This window comes from Myxocyprinus asiaticus, chromosome 11 (genome assembly GCF_019703515.2).
Source record: "Myxocyprinus asiaticus isolate MX2 ecotype Aquarium Trade chromosome 11, UBuf_Myxa_2, whole genome shotgun sequence".
NCBI classification, from domain to species: domain Eukaryota; kingdom Metazoa; phylum Chordata; class Actinopteri; order Cypriniformes; family Catostomidae; genus Myxocyprinus; species Myxocyprinus asiaticus.
Window position 1 is genome coordinate 46,303,092 of NC_059354.1, and position 17,364 is coordinate 46,320,455.

Sequence of the window (17,364 nt, forward strand, 5' to 3'; positions counted from 1 at the left end):
TGCTGGGCAGAATGTTAGTCTTAGTCACCATTCTCTTGCATTGAATCTCTTTTCCAAACAATGAAAGGGAATGAGGACTGAGGCTAACATTCTGCCCAACATTTCCTTTTGTGCCTCACAGAATTAAGAAAGCCTTGGACTAACATAATGGTGAGTAAATGGCCATGCATGTCTTCATTTTTGGGTGAATTATTCCTTTAGAGTGAAAGTAAATGTATGTGCGACGGGATCTCATGAGAATTTGTATGTTTTCTTATGTAAAGTTTGGTTCCAGCAAAAGTACATTTGCTTACGTTTGCATAGATACAGAAACGTACAATATTAACATTCTGACAGCATGTAAAACATATACACACCTTTAGAAATGCACAAATGTTTACGGGTACCATTTCAATTTTCGATTAATATTAAATTGATGTAATTAATCAGCTAATTTTATTGCATTTGTAATCAATAAGATTAGTTAAAGCTGCACTATGTAAGATTTTGGTTTAAAATGAACAAATTTCCATTATTGACTAAGTACACAAATAATCAGTGTGCAAAACAATATCCTTACCTGAACATTACCCTTGTGTTTACCGATCGCGATGTATCTATGTTGTGCTGTTAAGTTACTGTGCATGTTTACTAAATGACTTCTGAAATTGACTTCTTGTCATTGTTATATTGCATATTTAAGTATATTATTTTCATGTTTAATAAAGCATATTTTATCCCCATCATTACTGAATCCTCATTTTATGTTTTTAGTTTAAAGTGTTATTACAGATTCACTTGCGTTATAAATTGAGGCTGTACCAGTGTTATTTTTTCAGAGTTTTTGTTTTAGTCATAGTCTTTTGACAAAAATGTCCTTTAAAAATAGTCAAGATTTCGACATGTCATATTCATTCATTTTAGTCAGTTTTACTCTGAAAATAAATAAATAACCATTTTAGTCAACGAAAATAATATATTTTACCTGATAATGTGCAAAATGGACAAAAAAGTTTCAAACTGTAACAGACCAAACTTTAATCACATTTTCAAACTTTTAGAAAAAAATAAACATTTTCTAATGTAAACATGTATCAAACATACAGTATAAATGTACATACTGTCCTTGTGAAAAACTTGATCTCCTGAAATAATAATGAATTAACTGAAGTATTAGCTACTTTTTAGAAGTTAGCCTATATTCTAAATTATTCAAGCTTTAGAGACTTATTAATTTTCCATGAAAGGATACATTGCATATGGAAACCGCGTATTCACAATGCAAGTTACGAAACGCATATTCTGACATGCGCGTCGCTTCACTGTGTAGATGTAAGTTGCTCCATAATTGTTGTGGATATATTGATGTATCTCGTGTGTATAAATAGGATGCATTTGAATTAGGTACTTATCCCGTTTTAAAGCGGTTCATTTTGCCGGTGTTAGCGTGTTCAACTCACGCAACTCAAGCGGCGAAATCCTCAACATACTGGATTAATGGATTAGATGAATCCATGTTTAATTTCTAGCCTATTTACATATACTCAAGAAGTTTCTTCTTCTGTTTATATCTTGCACTGTTAATATCTTGCAGTATCATTTTTATCATCATATTTTCATCAACAGTATCCTTTAATAAAATCAACCTTTTTCGTCTCGTCTTTGTTATCGTTGACGAACGTTTTAAAGGTTTATATCACTGTAACCAAGAATAAACTTCAACAATCTCTGTGTCCATCTGCCACAGCGCCCGCCGTACCCATCAGCCCGCATTGGTTTCATTTTCCAAATTAAAAAACTGCCGCCTCAAGAAGCACGACACAAGTTTTACGGCAGTGATGTTGAATGCTCATTGGCACTCACTTGTCTCATAATCGTTTGCGACATGCCGTATTCTGCGATGTATACAGTATGTTTAAATGAGATATAACAGTGCCGTCATGGAGTGCATCAAGATAAGATTTACAACGATTAATAACTTAAATTCCACTCTGTACAGCACACAATGCTATCGTATGACGTCAGGGAGCACATCGGATGCAGCGCATCACCCTTTGGACTACTTTTGTACTGAATAATGCTATTTTTCTGAATAAATTGTTGTGATTACATTTATCCGCCTGTTATGATATTTTATATGGTTAAGAAATGGTTAGGGTTAGGTTTAGAGGTGGTTGTGGGATTAGTGGCTGTAAAATATATATAAATTAATATATTGTAACAAACATTATTGTCACTGTACACTAATCTATCTGTTACATCTTTATATTGTTGAAAAATGGTTATGTTTAGGGGTTGGGTTAGGGTTAAGGGATCTAAAATATCTATAAAATAGTACAAATTTACAAATATATTTAAAATGGATTCGTGTATTCAATTATGTTTGTCATGGATTTGTAAATATTTTATATTTCTAAAGCTGTAAATATGTAAAAATGTTTACGTTTTAGATGCTTTCAAATTGTCTAAATTGTACGTTTTAGTGTCTATCCAAATGTACAAAAATGTATGCTTAAATGTCACGAATATTAGCGTACAAATAGCTGCACAGAGTATATTAATGAGATCAGACTGGACAGACAAACAGACGTGAGGAAAGATTTAAGTCAAGGTGACCTGTAAACTAAGTAACTAAGATCTAGCTAAGCATACAAGCATTTAGTTTCAATAGTACTCATGTAAAGTATAAATTCCCTAAATTAATACTCAAGTATAACCATGAAGTGCATTTCACAAAATTGCATTACACCCCTGCTCCTGTGCAACCAAATACACAGTAGGAGGCATTTGGCTCCTAGCAAAACACCAGCAGGTCTAACCAACTAAGGAGCAAAATTGCACTCCTCAAATGGCAAAGTAAATAAACATGGTGAGGTTATAAGTCTCTTGTTAGCAATGGGTCAGTCCTTTGATACCTCAGCTGAAACCAAAGAACACTGCACTAAGGAAATGAGGTGAAGCATCATAAAATACAATGTATTCAAAACATCACGCCAGGACTAATAATGTGTTCCGGTCTTTTACAGTGTCCAAAAAACAACTGGAAATGAGTGGGAAAGAGTGCTTAGCTGTTTAGGAAAGAGGCATTTTACGGTGGTCAAATTTAGTTCATTTTCTCACATTTCCTCCTGCCGCAAGCTGGCCTGAACCTTACTCATGACGCATGCGGTAATATTTTCTTGTCTAAATAGAGATGTCCCCCTCCAGCTCAGTTCTAAATCCACAGCCCAACAAATAAAGTGATGGTTCACATAAAAATTACAATTATGTCACCATTTACTCATCCTTAATTTGTTCCAAACGTGACTTTCTTTTATCCGTCGAACACAAAAGGAGATGTTAGGCAGAAAGTTAGCCTCAGTCACATGTATTCTTGCGTTGCTGTGGCACTTTAAAACCTCAGTACTCAAGGGGGTTGATAGAGTTACCGTCTAAATGTCTGTGCCATTAAACTTAGTGTATTATTTTAACTAACATTTAGAGTAAGAATCTCTTCAAACTGTTGCTCTGCCATGACAGTAGTTGACCTGAAAGATAAAACTGTTCACGATAATGTGGGTATTACAATAGCACCCCTGGAGAAAACACTGAGAATGCAACATAAATTTGAGTTGTGAATTGCGCTCGGACACATTTCAGAACATAACAGCAGGAGAAATCAATCATGCATAACTAGAATCGTCTGTTTTCACATACTTGCGTAGAGTGCGTTTTGGCCTAACACTTTCATCATTTTAATAATATGAAGCCACATTTCAGCCATTTGGGTACAGACGTGTAAGTATTCAGAAAAGTAGGAAAAGAAATGTCAGATTCTATACATAGTACTGTAGAAAGCACAGCTGGAACACAGACAATAGCATTAGAGCGCAGCAATTCTATAGCTTTTGTGGAACACCAAATAGGGATAAATGTTTTGCTTCATAGACCAAAATGACCAATCACTGAGTCTCCTGTTTGCTACAAAGCAGTGAGGATATTTAAAGCCTGCTGCTCCACAGGTTCAGTAGGAAGTTTTTCTTATATCTTGTGATCATATTTCTTGCACTGTCATGAGCCAGCACCACTTAAACAAGCATTTCAAGGTGATGTGTGTAATTGCTTTGATGTTAAAATACTTTCTCCTATCCTCAAGTGGGCAGGGGTTTTCAAAGTGGGGTCTGGGGACCCCCAGGGGGCCACAGTGGGGCACTAGGGGATCTGTAAAAACTTAGCAGAAAATCTTTTACAAAATGTATTTGAACAATAAGGACTAAAAAGCAAATCCACATATAATATTTCTAAGTGTTCATCTGTCCTTCCTTGCAAAATACATATTGTATGTTCAACAACAGTTTGTATACAGCAGAGGTCGGCAACCTACGGCAAGCAGAGGGGTAATCACTGGCACGCCAGCAACAGCGAGAGAGTAGACTATTTTATTCATATGAAATTCCGCACCTGCATTCCAATCTACATCTTGATGTAATCCTTCCTCATGTTCACGCAGCATGTTTTCATGAGCTGAATGGGAGGATAAACAAAAATGTATAATGTTACGAGACTGTAGTATACCAAACAGACTCATGCAAGCCATTAGCGCATCACGAGCCGCTTCACTTTTTGTTAATCGCACGAGAAAACGCGCCCACTTTGCTTTGGTCAGGCTGTGCGGATGACAGCCTACATTCTGTGTTTCATTTGTTTCTTTTTGCTTTTAGAAAAACACGTCATGTAATAAGGAAAACACCACTATTAATCCTTGAGATTTCCAACCCAACATACAGGTACACCCTCCTTAAACCATGTTCACACGCAAAATTACATTAAATGATTAAAAGAGAAAATATAAACCCACATCGTGGGTTCAAAATCTGAGTCGGCACAGCCAATGACCAGGAAAATAAAATTTTCCCTGGTATACAGTATATGTTGCATATTTCTAAAAAAGGTTTTTAATTGTCACTGTTGTCTTGAGCTTGCACACTGGTTTATGGTACTATTTTGTATTAAACTGCTTTAAAACAATATTTATTGTGAAATTTAAATTTAAATAGATCTGAAAACATTTCTCTAATATTCTAAAATCAGGTAGAAAAAAGATAATGTGAGGTGTCTGTTTCTCAAACTAGAGACTCTGATGTACTTATCCTCTTGTTTAGTTGTACATCTGGCCTTCCACATCTCTTTCTGTAGACTGTAGTGTACACCTTTGTATGAAATCTTCAGTTTTTTGGCATCATTCCTTAAAACAATGATTGATTCACAATTGTACAGAGTGGTTATCTGAGTTACCGTAGACTTCGTCAGTTCAAACCAGTCTCTCTCATCAACAAGGCATTTCCATCCACAGAACTGCTGCTCACTGGATGTTTTTTATATAGTAAATAAATATGGCAATATATGGTTTGTCTATTTTCCAAGCATTTTCTTGTATGTGTTATCTTATTTTATTATGTTTTTTGGCACCATTCTGAGTAAATTCTAGAGACTGTTGTGTGTGAAAATACCAGGAGATCAGCATTTACAGAAATACTCAAACCAGCCCATCTAGCACCAACAATCATCCATGCGACATCCATGTTAAACGTTTAAAGTTTATGTGTAGAGCACATTTCATACATAATGGTAATTCAAAGTGTTTACATAAAAATGATAAAGAGAAGGAAAATTATGATACACAAAATTTTTGTGAAATCTGATTTAGAAAAGTATTAAATATAAATAAATGTAAAGATAAAAAGTAAAAAAAAAAAAAAAGTGAAAAGCGAAGTTAAAATGAATTAAAACTATTTTTAACTTTACACTGTGTCTTAAAAAAACACAACGCTCATGGTGGATGGTCAAACAACAGCACAAATGTGAAGCAGTGACTGAAAATGTCCTTCTGAATGTGTATGGATGTAGCAGGGATGAATTTCAAGAATTTTCCAAAAGAGTTTTACCATGCAAACTGTCCAACCCTAAAGCACAGCATGCTAATTAAAGCAACAAAAAATATCAAAACTAAAAAAATAAAAAAAAATCTAGATTGACCTCACTAATAAACTAGTTAGATGTTGAAGTACCAGTGTGAAATCATTTTTGCATTGGAGGCTAATGGTGTAAAAATTACATAAATTTACAGTTAAAGGGGTTATGACATGCCTTTTTTATTATTATTTTAATATGTTCCTTGAGGTTCACTTATAATATATACTTATATTATTCAACAAAAAACAGTCACATATTGTGAAACATGATCATTTTCCACCCTCATTCTGACCCTCTGTAAGAAACACTTGATTTTGGTGCTGCTTCTCCTTTAAGACTTTATAGTAAACGCCCACTGTTATGATTGGCTCTCTGCTCTTGACTGACCTGCTCTCTCCTTGACTCACAGATACTGGGAGGTCACTGCCAAACTAAGCAACTTGGTCAACACAGTTTCCTATTGCACCAAACTTGAACTCCAGGGCAAATTCTTCACCACGTGAAGTCCATGGCGCAATCATTAATCAACATGCGGATTCCCATTGGGTGACTGTATTTTGCCCACAGAATTTAGCCGTATGAAGGTAAATGTGTCCGCGCCTTTATTCATTTAGCAGATGCTTTTATTCGAAGCAACTTACAGTACAAATGAGAACCATAGCAAGCAATTTGTCATACAAAAGTCAACAATATCTGCAGTCTTGTGCTGCCAAGTTCTCAAAGTAGCTGGGTTAGTATAGAAGCTAGAGCAGAAAAAAGAGACAGACAAGTTTTTCTTTTTTACTGTTCAATAGAAAGTGCAATTAGTGTGGATTGGTCAATTGTTCACAGAACAGTTTTCAGCTTTCAGCTCATCCACCTACAATGAAGCTGCAGGTATGAGGTCTTCGACTGCATGTTTTCTCACTCCTTGTAATGTACATTGATTTAATCTGGCATGTCCAGTAATTACCATCTAACTGTAACACGCTGGCTCTCTCAGCAGTGCCCTGGCACTCTACACCTGTGCTGGGCGCACTCACGAATCAAATTAGTTGGCCTTTGAGTCTAATGAATAATTTACTCTCCCACTTAACCTCACTTGCCTATATTTACAGTTACCCAGAGACTGTCACTTCATTTTCCAGTCTTTGGAATTAAAATCAAGTCCAGTCTCGCTGACGTGCCTAAACTTGATCCATGCCAGTGCGCAATGAACCCTCTGTGAACTGCAGAAGTACGCGCTCATTTCCGACCCCTTGTAAAAGCAGGCTTGTTGACAGAAATGAGGAATCGTGTTAGTTAAAGAGAGAACAAGAGACTGATGCTATGGCCAGCTGGTCTCCCAGTCAGACAAGCTGAAAAGTGCCCAAAATGCCTCTAAACTCACCAAATTCCCAGCTAATTAATTGTTCTTATTTTTCAGTAGGGTCTGCATGTGAATATGTTTTGCAGTGTACTTTTCCGGAATCAGAAACCTGTAACTATTACCAAAGGAGCAATTAAACTGTGAAATTCTGATTTCTATTTTAGGCACAGTGTACTTATGTCTGTTGGCAATGTCATATCTGTGTTTATGTGCTGTTTTTCTTCCATCATTCCATCAGCCAGGGGACCAGAGCCAGATCGCCGCAAAGTCTGGCCAATGCAAATGGTCTGAGCATTTGTTTTAAGTGGCAGAGGTTACACAGGGGCCATGTGCAAGTCTTCTCTAAATATGGAAGGGGAGATTTATGGCATAGCATGTTGGTGGGGAAACTGTCCATCTACAGCATTATGACCAGTGGTCGATTTGTAAAACCATTTCAAGGGGGATGGCTGGGTCAAACGTCTCTTTGTAAGGGGGGTGGGGAGAATCATGCAAAGACTGACAGTTACCTCGCAGTCGGTATCATTTTCATTTAATGCATGTTATTGCCATATAATTCTTATTTAATCGTGACAACCTATACATTATTAGAATTCATGTCCATTGAATACCCTTAAATACTCTAAAATTGTGCAAGTTACGTGAATCAAGAACAGGAGAGGCCACTGTCAAGACTTCTAATGTCCATTTGCCAAATATGAACATTAGAAGATGTTATTACATCATGCATACCTCACAGGCCACAAGACAGGGACCTTTGCATATTATCCTTGTAACTTCCACATAAAACATAAAAATATAATTTTGAATGATGGAAGATATAGTAAATAAATATGGCAATATATGGTTTGTCTATTTTCCAAGCATTTTCTTGTATGTGTTATGTTTATTAGAGAACAAAGGTAACACTGCAGCTGTTATTTGGTCCATGTTGCATATTCTATAAAAGCTTTCTGCCTAATAGTGTCCAAATGAGATCAGTAAAAGAAGCTGCTGTAACCACTCCAATAACCAAACTAGTAATGGAAGTTTGGGCTGTTTCAATGAAGGATGCTTAAATAGTGGTAAAGAAAGCAGTTCTACATACACAAGCATTTTAGGGACGAAAATCATAAAAAACATGTACATATTGTGACCGCTCACTAGTCATCGCAATATCTTACCTCGTGTTCTCTTCTTTTTAAAGGGATAATTCACCCAAAAATTGTAATTCTCTCATCATTTGTTCACCCTCAAGCCATCCCAGATCACTAAACTCCAACATACCTGTTTGTCAGTGTTTTTTACAACACCCGTGCCATTTCACAGTGGAGAGATTGCTCGAGAGCACGTGCCAGCTCACAATCGTGCCAGATTGTGCAAATAAAACTGGCAGAATATTTCTAAACTGTGCATGTGTAAAGATCTGATTGGGGGATTTATCCTCTTGACATCTGGCAACCCAAAATCTAATTCTGATTGGCTAATTGCCATAATTTAAAGTCTGTTATTTATCACACACAGAGAATTTAAATATTTTACTTGCATGATTAGTTCTAAAGTAATACACTTACAACACAATACTACTCTTTCATAAATAGCAAAAAAAAAAAAAAAAAAAAAGATTCCAAAGCCAAGCTCTGAATCATTAAACATTATTTACATTTTGTCTCTAATGGCAGGAAACAAACCGCAGCCATTCTCGGGAACGAGGGAAATTCCTCCGTGATTTTAGCGGGGGAAGTTATGACACATCTCTAAACAGTTCTAGAGCATTTTTGAGTCTTAATCGCCATTTAATCAAGAGAGCTTCAGGGTGTCACTGCTGTCCTCCCGAATCAGACGCAATTTATCTTCCTTGATAGTCTTTAAGAGAACACATACAAACTGCTTTAAAAACTGTAGTTTGCTACAAGCTACTCCTAATTTACATTTCTTCATTTAGCAGACACTTTTATCCAAAAGCGACCAATTTAAAGTAGTTAAACTAAAGTCAAGCTACCCTTTTTAAAAAAGTAGTTAGCCAATTTAATATTCTGACGCAAAGTAGCTAATTACACCAAAGCTATTTCGGGAGGCAAAATCTTTCTAAAAATATAACTTTATGCATTTTACAGCAGTATTTACCATGATCAAAAATAATGAGGACCAATTGTATGCCAATATTAAATTCGAACAGATACATTTACACTAAATGACACTAATATAATATAACAAATTTTTGGACTCAAGATGGCGCTGAGTATGGCTGCTGCGTTGCGAGCTCCGACACAACATAGTAATGTTTTGTTTGTTTTGTTCACAATTCTTATGTTTTTTGTCTTGGATGTTGTCTGCCTTACTGTCTACGACAGACAAACACTTTTGGACATTGGTTCAGCAATTTCACACCGTAAACCGGACTTCACATTCCTCAATGCCGACCCGCTGTTTACAAACACGCAAGCGGAGCCCTTTGTCTGGGCAGCACGGCCGCGGAAAAGCAAAAGGAAAAGGGGAAACAGAGCCGGCGTTCTCATCAGAGTAAGACGCCGTGCAAATCGACCCCCGCTACCCACTATTCTTCTGGCAAATGTTCAGTCTCTGGATAACAAGCTCTGCGAGCTGAAAGCGCGGATCTCTTTCCAACAAGAGACGAGGGACTGCTGCATTATCTGCCTTACGGAAACTTGGATGTCTGCGGAGATTCTAGACTCAGCCATTGAACCCACGGGGTTCTCCGTGCACCGAGCGGACAGAGTGAAAGACCTCTCAGGTAAAACTAGAGGAGGTGGTGTATGTTTTATGATCAACAAATACTGGTGTGATCACAGGAACGTTCATTCTATCAAGTCTTTCTGCTCTCCTGATCTGGAATTTCTTATGCTTCTGTGTCGACCATTCTGGCTACCGAGGGGATTCAAAGCGGTCATTATCACTGCTGTGTACATTCCCCCACAAGCCAACACAGACCGGGCACTCAAGGAACTGTATGGGATTATAAGTGAGCAGGAAACTGCGCACCCTGAGGCCGCGTTCATTGTGACCGGGGACTTTAATAAAGCCAGTTTAAAATCAGTCGCACCAAAATACCACCAGCACATTAGTTTCAACACACGGGGGGACCGGGTTTTGGACCATTGCTACTCTCCCTTCCGGGATGGCTACAAATCCCTCCCCTGCCCACCATTTGGCAAATCGGACCACTCTTCCATTCTGCTTCTGCCCGCTTACAGGCAGAAATTGAAACAGGAAGCACCCACCCTCAGAACGATCCAGTGCTGGTCGGACCAATCAGACTCTACGCTACAGGACTGTTTTGATCACACGGACTGGGAGATGTTCCAGTCCGCCTCTGATGACGACATCGACCTTTACGCTGATAGCGTAATGTGCTTCATCAGACGTGGTTCTGACCAGAACAGTACGGATCTATCCGAATCAGAAACCTTGGATTAATAGCGATGTTCGCGCGACACTTAATGTGCGGACCTCCGCTTTTAATTCCGGGAACGTGGAGGAGCATAAACAAGCCAGTTATGCCCTCCGAAAAACTATCAGAACCGCAAAACGCCAGTAGAGGAGCAAGATTGAAGGACAGTTTAACACCACCAACTCTAGAAGCATGTGGCAGGGAATTAACATCATCACGGACTTTAAAGGGAATAAAAACTCCACCATGAACACCGCTGCCTCTCTCCCGGATGAGCTAAATACTTTTATGCTCGTTTCGAGGGAAATAACACCGCCCTCGCGGAGAGAGCTCTCGCGGCTGAAGCTACAGAGGTTAGTTCACTCTCCGTCTCTGTAGCGGATGTAACCCGATCCTTCCGACGGGTGAATATCCGCAAAGCCGCGGGCCCAGACGGCATTCCGGGCCGCGTCATCAGAGCGTGCGCGAACCAGCTGGCTGGTGTTTTTACGGACATTTTCAACCTTTCCCTCTCTTTGTCTGTAGTCCCCACATGCTTTAAAACATCCACCATTGTGCTTGTTCCAAAACAATCAAAAATAACTTGTTTAAATGACTGGCATCCTGTTGCTCTGACCCCCATCATCAGCAAATGCTTTGAGAGACTAATCAGAGATTATATCTGCTCTGTGCTGCCTCTCTCTCTAGACCCACTCCAGTTTGCTTACCGCAACAACCGCTCCACTGATGATGCCATTGCATCTACAATACACGCTGCTCTCTCCCACCTGGAAAAAAGAACACTTATGTGAGAATGCTGTTTGTAGACTACAGCTCAGCATTCAACACCATAGTGCCCTCCAAGCTAGATGAGAAACTCCAGGCTCTGGGCTTAAACAGCTCGCTGTGCAGCTGGATCCTGGACTTCCTGTCAAGCAGACGCCAGGTGGTTAGAATAGGCAGCAACATCTCCTCATCACTGACCCTCAACACTGGAGCCCCGCAGGGCTGTGTTCTCAGCCCACTCTTGTATTCCCTGTACACACATGACTGTGTGGCAACACATAGCTCCAATGCCATCATTAAGTTTGCTGATGACACGACGGTGGTAGGTCTGATCACTGACAATGATGAAACAGCCTACAGAGAGGAGGTGCACACTCTGACACACTGGTGTCAGGAGCACAACCTCTCCCTCAACGTCAGTAAGACAAAGGAGCTTGTGGTGGACTTCAGGAGAAACGACAGAGAACACAGTCCCATCACCATCAATGGAGCACCAGTGGAGAGAGTCAGCAGCTTCAAGTTCCTGGGTGTCCAAATCACTGAGGAGCTCACATGGTCCATCCACACTGAAGTCGTTGTGAAGAAGGCTCATCAGCGCCTCTTCTTCCTGAGATGGCTGAGGAAGTTTGGAATGAACCGCCACATCCTCACACGGTTCTACACCTGCACTGTAGAGAGCATCCTGACTGGCTGCATCTCCGCCTGGTACGGCAATAGCACCGCCCACAACCGCAAAGCACTGCAAAGGGTGGTGTGAACTGCCAGACACATCATCGGAGGTGAGCTTCCCTCCCTCCAGGAAATATATACAGGGCGGTGTGTGAAAAAAGCTCGGAGGATCATCAGAGACTCCAGCCACCCGAGCCATGGGCTGTTCTCACTGCTACCATCAGGTAGGCGGTATCGCAGCATCAGGACCCGCACCAGCCGACTTCATGATAGCTTCTTCCCCCAAGCAATCAGACTTCTGAACTCTTGATCTCCCACGATCAAAACACATCAGCACTGCACTTTATTACCCTTACTCTTATATCTCACACCGGACTGTCATAAATTATATTATTATTATATTATATTCTCTCTTAACAACTGACTATCAACCGACAGCTGAATGTCACTACAGTACAATACTGTACATTCTATATATATTATATATACTTTTTTATATATTTTTATTTTTTATTTTTATTGAATAATGTGTATCTATATAGTGCGTATTGTATACTGTACAGTGTATGTTATTATTTGTGTATTGTTGGATGTAATTATGTGTATATCAGATGTTTAAATTGTGTTGTGTTAATTTGATGTTATTGTAAATTGGTATATGTCTCATCACTGTCACAACTGCTATGTTGATCAGAACTGCACCCAAGAATTTCACACACCATTGCACTTGTGTATATGGCTGTGTGACAATAAAGTGATTTGATTTGATTTGATAATAACACTGGAAAACACTCCAATTTCTATCATACAATTTGTGATGTACAGTGCACAGGGACGTTTGTTCAGGAACTTTTGCACTGATCTGCAGAGCAAACAAGTACCCCATTTGCACCTCTGGAATTTCCTGTAGGTGAGAAGAGTGGCACAGCAGGTAGGTTGGGCTCGCTGCCCAACACACACTTGTGCACACACACTGCCATCAACATACACTATAATGACTGCCATATGGAGCTCATGGGGATCATGGGGTGGAATAATCAGTGTCTCTATTCCAAAACCTATTGATCTGCCTATGTAGGAAGTAAGGCATCATAGATGCACTTCCGAAGGCTATTCAAAAAGGTAGACAGAATGATTATGACTATGACGCCTTTATGATGTATTCTTGAATGTATTCATAGTAGAGATGGAAATATATAGCCACAACACATTGCCATGGAAATGACAATTAATTTAATATAAAATTAATTCAATCTAATTAAAAATGGACCCGTACGCCTAATATTTGTGTGTTACGTATTTTTATGCTTACTCATAAGCTGAGCAATGTGCTAACGCAAAACTCAAATTGAGTCTCCTGTTCGCTTCATGCTGTTTGTATGAGTTTCTGCTAATATGCATCATTAAAAATCAGTCACTTATGAGGTTCCATTTCAGTTAGGATATTGCCGTGGGGCTGTTAACACTGAACATGTTTTTGTGTCCATCGGCGCTGTTTTTCAATCAATTTCCTTTGCAAACATGCGCTGGATGGGTGTCTTTGAGCACTGCGCAGAATCTTGCTGTTTTTCAGTATCTCGTGCAGAAGCACCTAATTTTTTAGATGCCGTGACAAGGTAAACTTAACTTCAACTTTTAAAAACACATCTTGAGAAACCTGCGTCTATATTTTTTTAAGTGCACAAATGCATTCGGTCTGAACGGCCCCTTAGAAGACAGCACATAGGCTGTAGACAGCCTTGTAGGCAGTAGAGAGCAAGGCAGCACAATAGGTTTTGAAATAGAAGCTCTGTATTCATCCATTCCACACAAAAATCCCCGAAAGTCTTGCTTCCTTTACCTATAAACAACTCCAACCATTTTCCATCACTCCTAGTCTCCTTCTTCCAAACCTACCTTCAAAACAGCCCAATCATACAAGAAACCCATAAAAGTAAAGTGGCCTTATTTTTGGGGAGGGTAATCTAGAACAAGAACAGAGTTGGCCAAGCCAAACATGTACTGTGACAGCATGAAGTTGTTTTTAGAGCATTCCATTAATATTCACCAAGAAAAAGAGGCTTGTCCAAACAATCAAGGCAAAAAAAAAAATCTGTTAGAAGATTTGTTTGGCTTCCAGAGAGAAATATGATGGTAGATTTGACTAAAGTAACCAGACCTTTAAAGGTCAAAGCAATCGGGTTGTTTTGAAGTCACAAAATAAAAAATAACATTGTTTTGAAAAGTTGAAGACAACAATTAGAATATTACAGTCAATATATATATATATATATTAAATTGTCAAGTTATACTGTGTCCTTACCAAGCGTGAAAAGATAAAGTGACAATTGTTGACAGCTATCACTTTCATGTAAATCTGAGTTTTTGTCCTAACTGTTACAGCGGCAAGCAAAATCACTGAACCAAAATCCCACTCCTCATAACAGTAAAATAAAAATTTTCACATTCAATGTGGACAGATACTGTATATTACTTTTCCTGTACCTGGAATCTTATCACATTTTGCCTGATTAGGACGTGTTAGTGTCTAACAGGACAATTAAAACATGCTGTATTCCTTACCTTAACCTCGCACTTTCTGTGGCAGGCTAACCGGCAAACTGCAAAGAACAAAAAAAAAAACAAGCCATCATGTGTCATGTCCACATATTTATCAATTCAATTTAACAGTACATTTCACAAACCTATTTAACCAATAATAATCCAGAAGAAATATGTGCTTTTATCACACAGAGCTCTTTCTACACGGCAAAACTTGTTTACGCTGTGCTGTGTCAAATAATACTTGCCATGAGAGACTTGATGTTGCACAGCACTGCTCTCAGATCCTGGCTCACTGCTTGTGAAGTTCAGGGTTTGCAAGTTTATCTATTAAGACCCAGTGAAATGGCTAAAAGAAAATTTTAGGTGCCCACTAGCATACAGATCATCTCAGAGCTAACAGACATGCACCACAAGATACAAAACTCCAAAAGGCAGCGTCAGGTTTTGTTCCAAGACAGCTAATGTGAATGATGGCATCTACGTCTGATATAAAGCTACATCACACAACAAAAGCTGTTTGCCAAGACCAGTTTTTCTCAGTGATTACATTATCACTTCTGGAAAGAGATGTAGACCACCAGCGCTTTTAGAAAACTGACAGAGATTTTCAATTCTTCTGTCTGTCTTTGGAATAAACATTCTCGAACATAGTACTTTCTCGACTATTAGTTCACAAAATATTTTGGTCACTTATATTGTCAGACCTTATGATAATTCAGTATTTAGACTGAAGCTTGCTAAATTCCAACTCTGTGACAATTTATCATACAAAATACTGGCATAAGCTCTATTCAAACAGGACTAGTTGTCTTTGAGGGGGTTTGGTTAATTTGTGTTTCGCAGACATACTCTGTGATGAATCTTTTACAAATTGAACAAGCCAGTGTTTTTCTAGCAAAACTCTTGGTAAAATAAGGAGAAAAATTCCCTACTTTTTTTTTTTTTCAGTGTATTCTAGAGAAATCTCATTTTTGTCCGAATAGGAGTCTGTTATTGCTATTGTTATATTTTTAAAAATGCTTCTCCTTGCGCACAAGACTGTACTACCTGCTGGCATCCCATCCGATGTAAAAAATTAAACTACTTTATTGACAAATATATAAATAAATAATAATAAACAAATAATTTTGAAATATTCAAAATAATAAAAAAATAAAATAAAATGTTTTTCAAAGAAAATAAAAAATAACTAAAACATTGAAAATTCAATACAAAATATTTAAAATAAGATAATATTTTATTAAATATTTTATTTATTTGTTATGATTTATTCAAAAAAATGTTTATTACTTAATTTTAAATATTTTATTTTATCAATAAAAACAAAATTATAAAAAATAAAATAAAATATTTAAAATAAAATAATTAAAACAAATCATTAAAATATACATTTTGCAATTGTTAAATTTAATTTAAAAAGTTAAATTAAAAAGTAAAAAAATAAAAAGGTCACGTGACCTTCCGTAACAGACATTCAGACAACAGACACCTTAGTATTATCTACAAACTAGTGTTGTCAAGATACCAAAATTTCAGTAGTCGGTATCGATACCAGTGAAATTTCACGATTCTTGATACCATTTTCGATACCACAGCAAAACTATGCTAATATGGTAACGCGCTTTTGAACACTACTTTAGCCTATTTAAAGTTACATTTCATTGTAAATAATAAATTTAAAGAAATTAATGTTTTCTTCAAGTGTTTCTCAGTTAAGTATGCATTGTGTTTTTAAGTATGACCCTACTAAAATTTGTTCTTATTTTTTCCCAAATTATTTTTTTTTCCTTTTTTAAGTTAATTTTCTAGAATTCCATGTTTTAAAGTTTAATCATCCAAATGGTGTCTAATCAAATTCTTAAAACTTTTAAAAACTTTAAAAAAAATAAAACAGAGAACAATTACTTTTTAACACACCAATGCATTTTAACAATTTTTTAATTCAGTACAATAGTACTATTGTTTGTGATATAATGATTAATTATTATTATTATTATCAATGTTACTTATTATTATTAATATTACTACAATGAACATTATATTTTACTATACAGTTGTAATATATTTCGGTTTCAATTTCTTCCATTTCAGGCATCTAGCTTTTATTTTGAAACGTGCTTTTATTTTGACGTGTGGTTTGCCGGAAGCTTTACTTTCTTCTTCTGACGGATAAACAGTTCGCTACATGGCCCTGTGTGATCGTTAAAGCGCTGTGATTTAATTTTATATATATATATATATATATATAGTCTACATGTGCTTCACACTGGATTAGTGCTGTTTTTTTTATTTTTTTAATCTCATACGACGTGAATGATTCTCAATGGCAGTGGAGTTTCCAGTGTATGTGTGGTCTGCTTCACACATTCCTTTAAAGCTCATGCAGCTCGAATGCAGACTAAGATTGCAGCATTTTGTGGTTTAACAATTACACAAGGACATATCACGATTTTCATTTGATTAATTGTGCATTTCAGTGTAAAAGGAGTAACAGAGCATTTAAAAGCAGCTGTGTGTCGGTCTGACAGTGCGCTGGGACCGAATTAAGTCGGTGCTCGGTACTACACAAACACTGGTATCGTGACATCTTTTTTATTTTAGTACCGACTTAGTACCGACTTGGTACTGAAGTACCAGTACTTTTGACAACACTACTACAAACATCCCCATCTCATTCAAATCAGTGCAAGACATGATATACGTTTTATAATTGCAA

At 37.5% G+C, this 17,364-nt stretch overlaps 1 protein-coding gene across 7 annotated transcripts in view; it reads right to left on the bottom strand.

Annotated features, from left to right (window-relative positions):
* Positions 1-17,364, bottom strand: part of tns1b (tensin 1b) — a 370,155-nt gene that overhangs the window by 192,897 nt on the left and 159,894 nt on the right. For all 7 annotated transcript variants that reach the window (XM_051710896.1, XM_051710901.1, XM_051710893.1 and 4 more), the window contains exon 3: positions 14,667-14,704. In XM_051710896.1, coding sequence (XP_051566856.1) covers positions 14,667-14,704 — 38 coding nt within the window. The remainder of the gene's footprint in view (positions 1-14,666; positions 14,705-17,364) is intronic.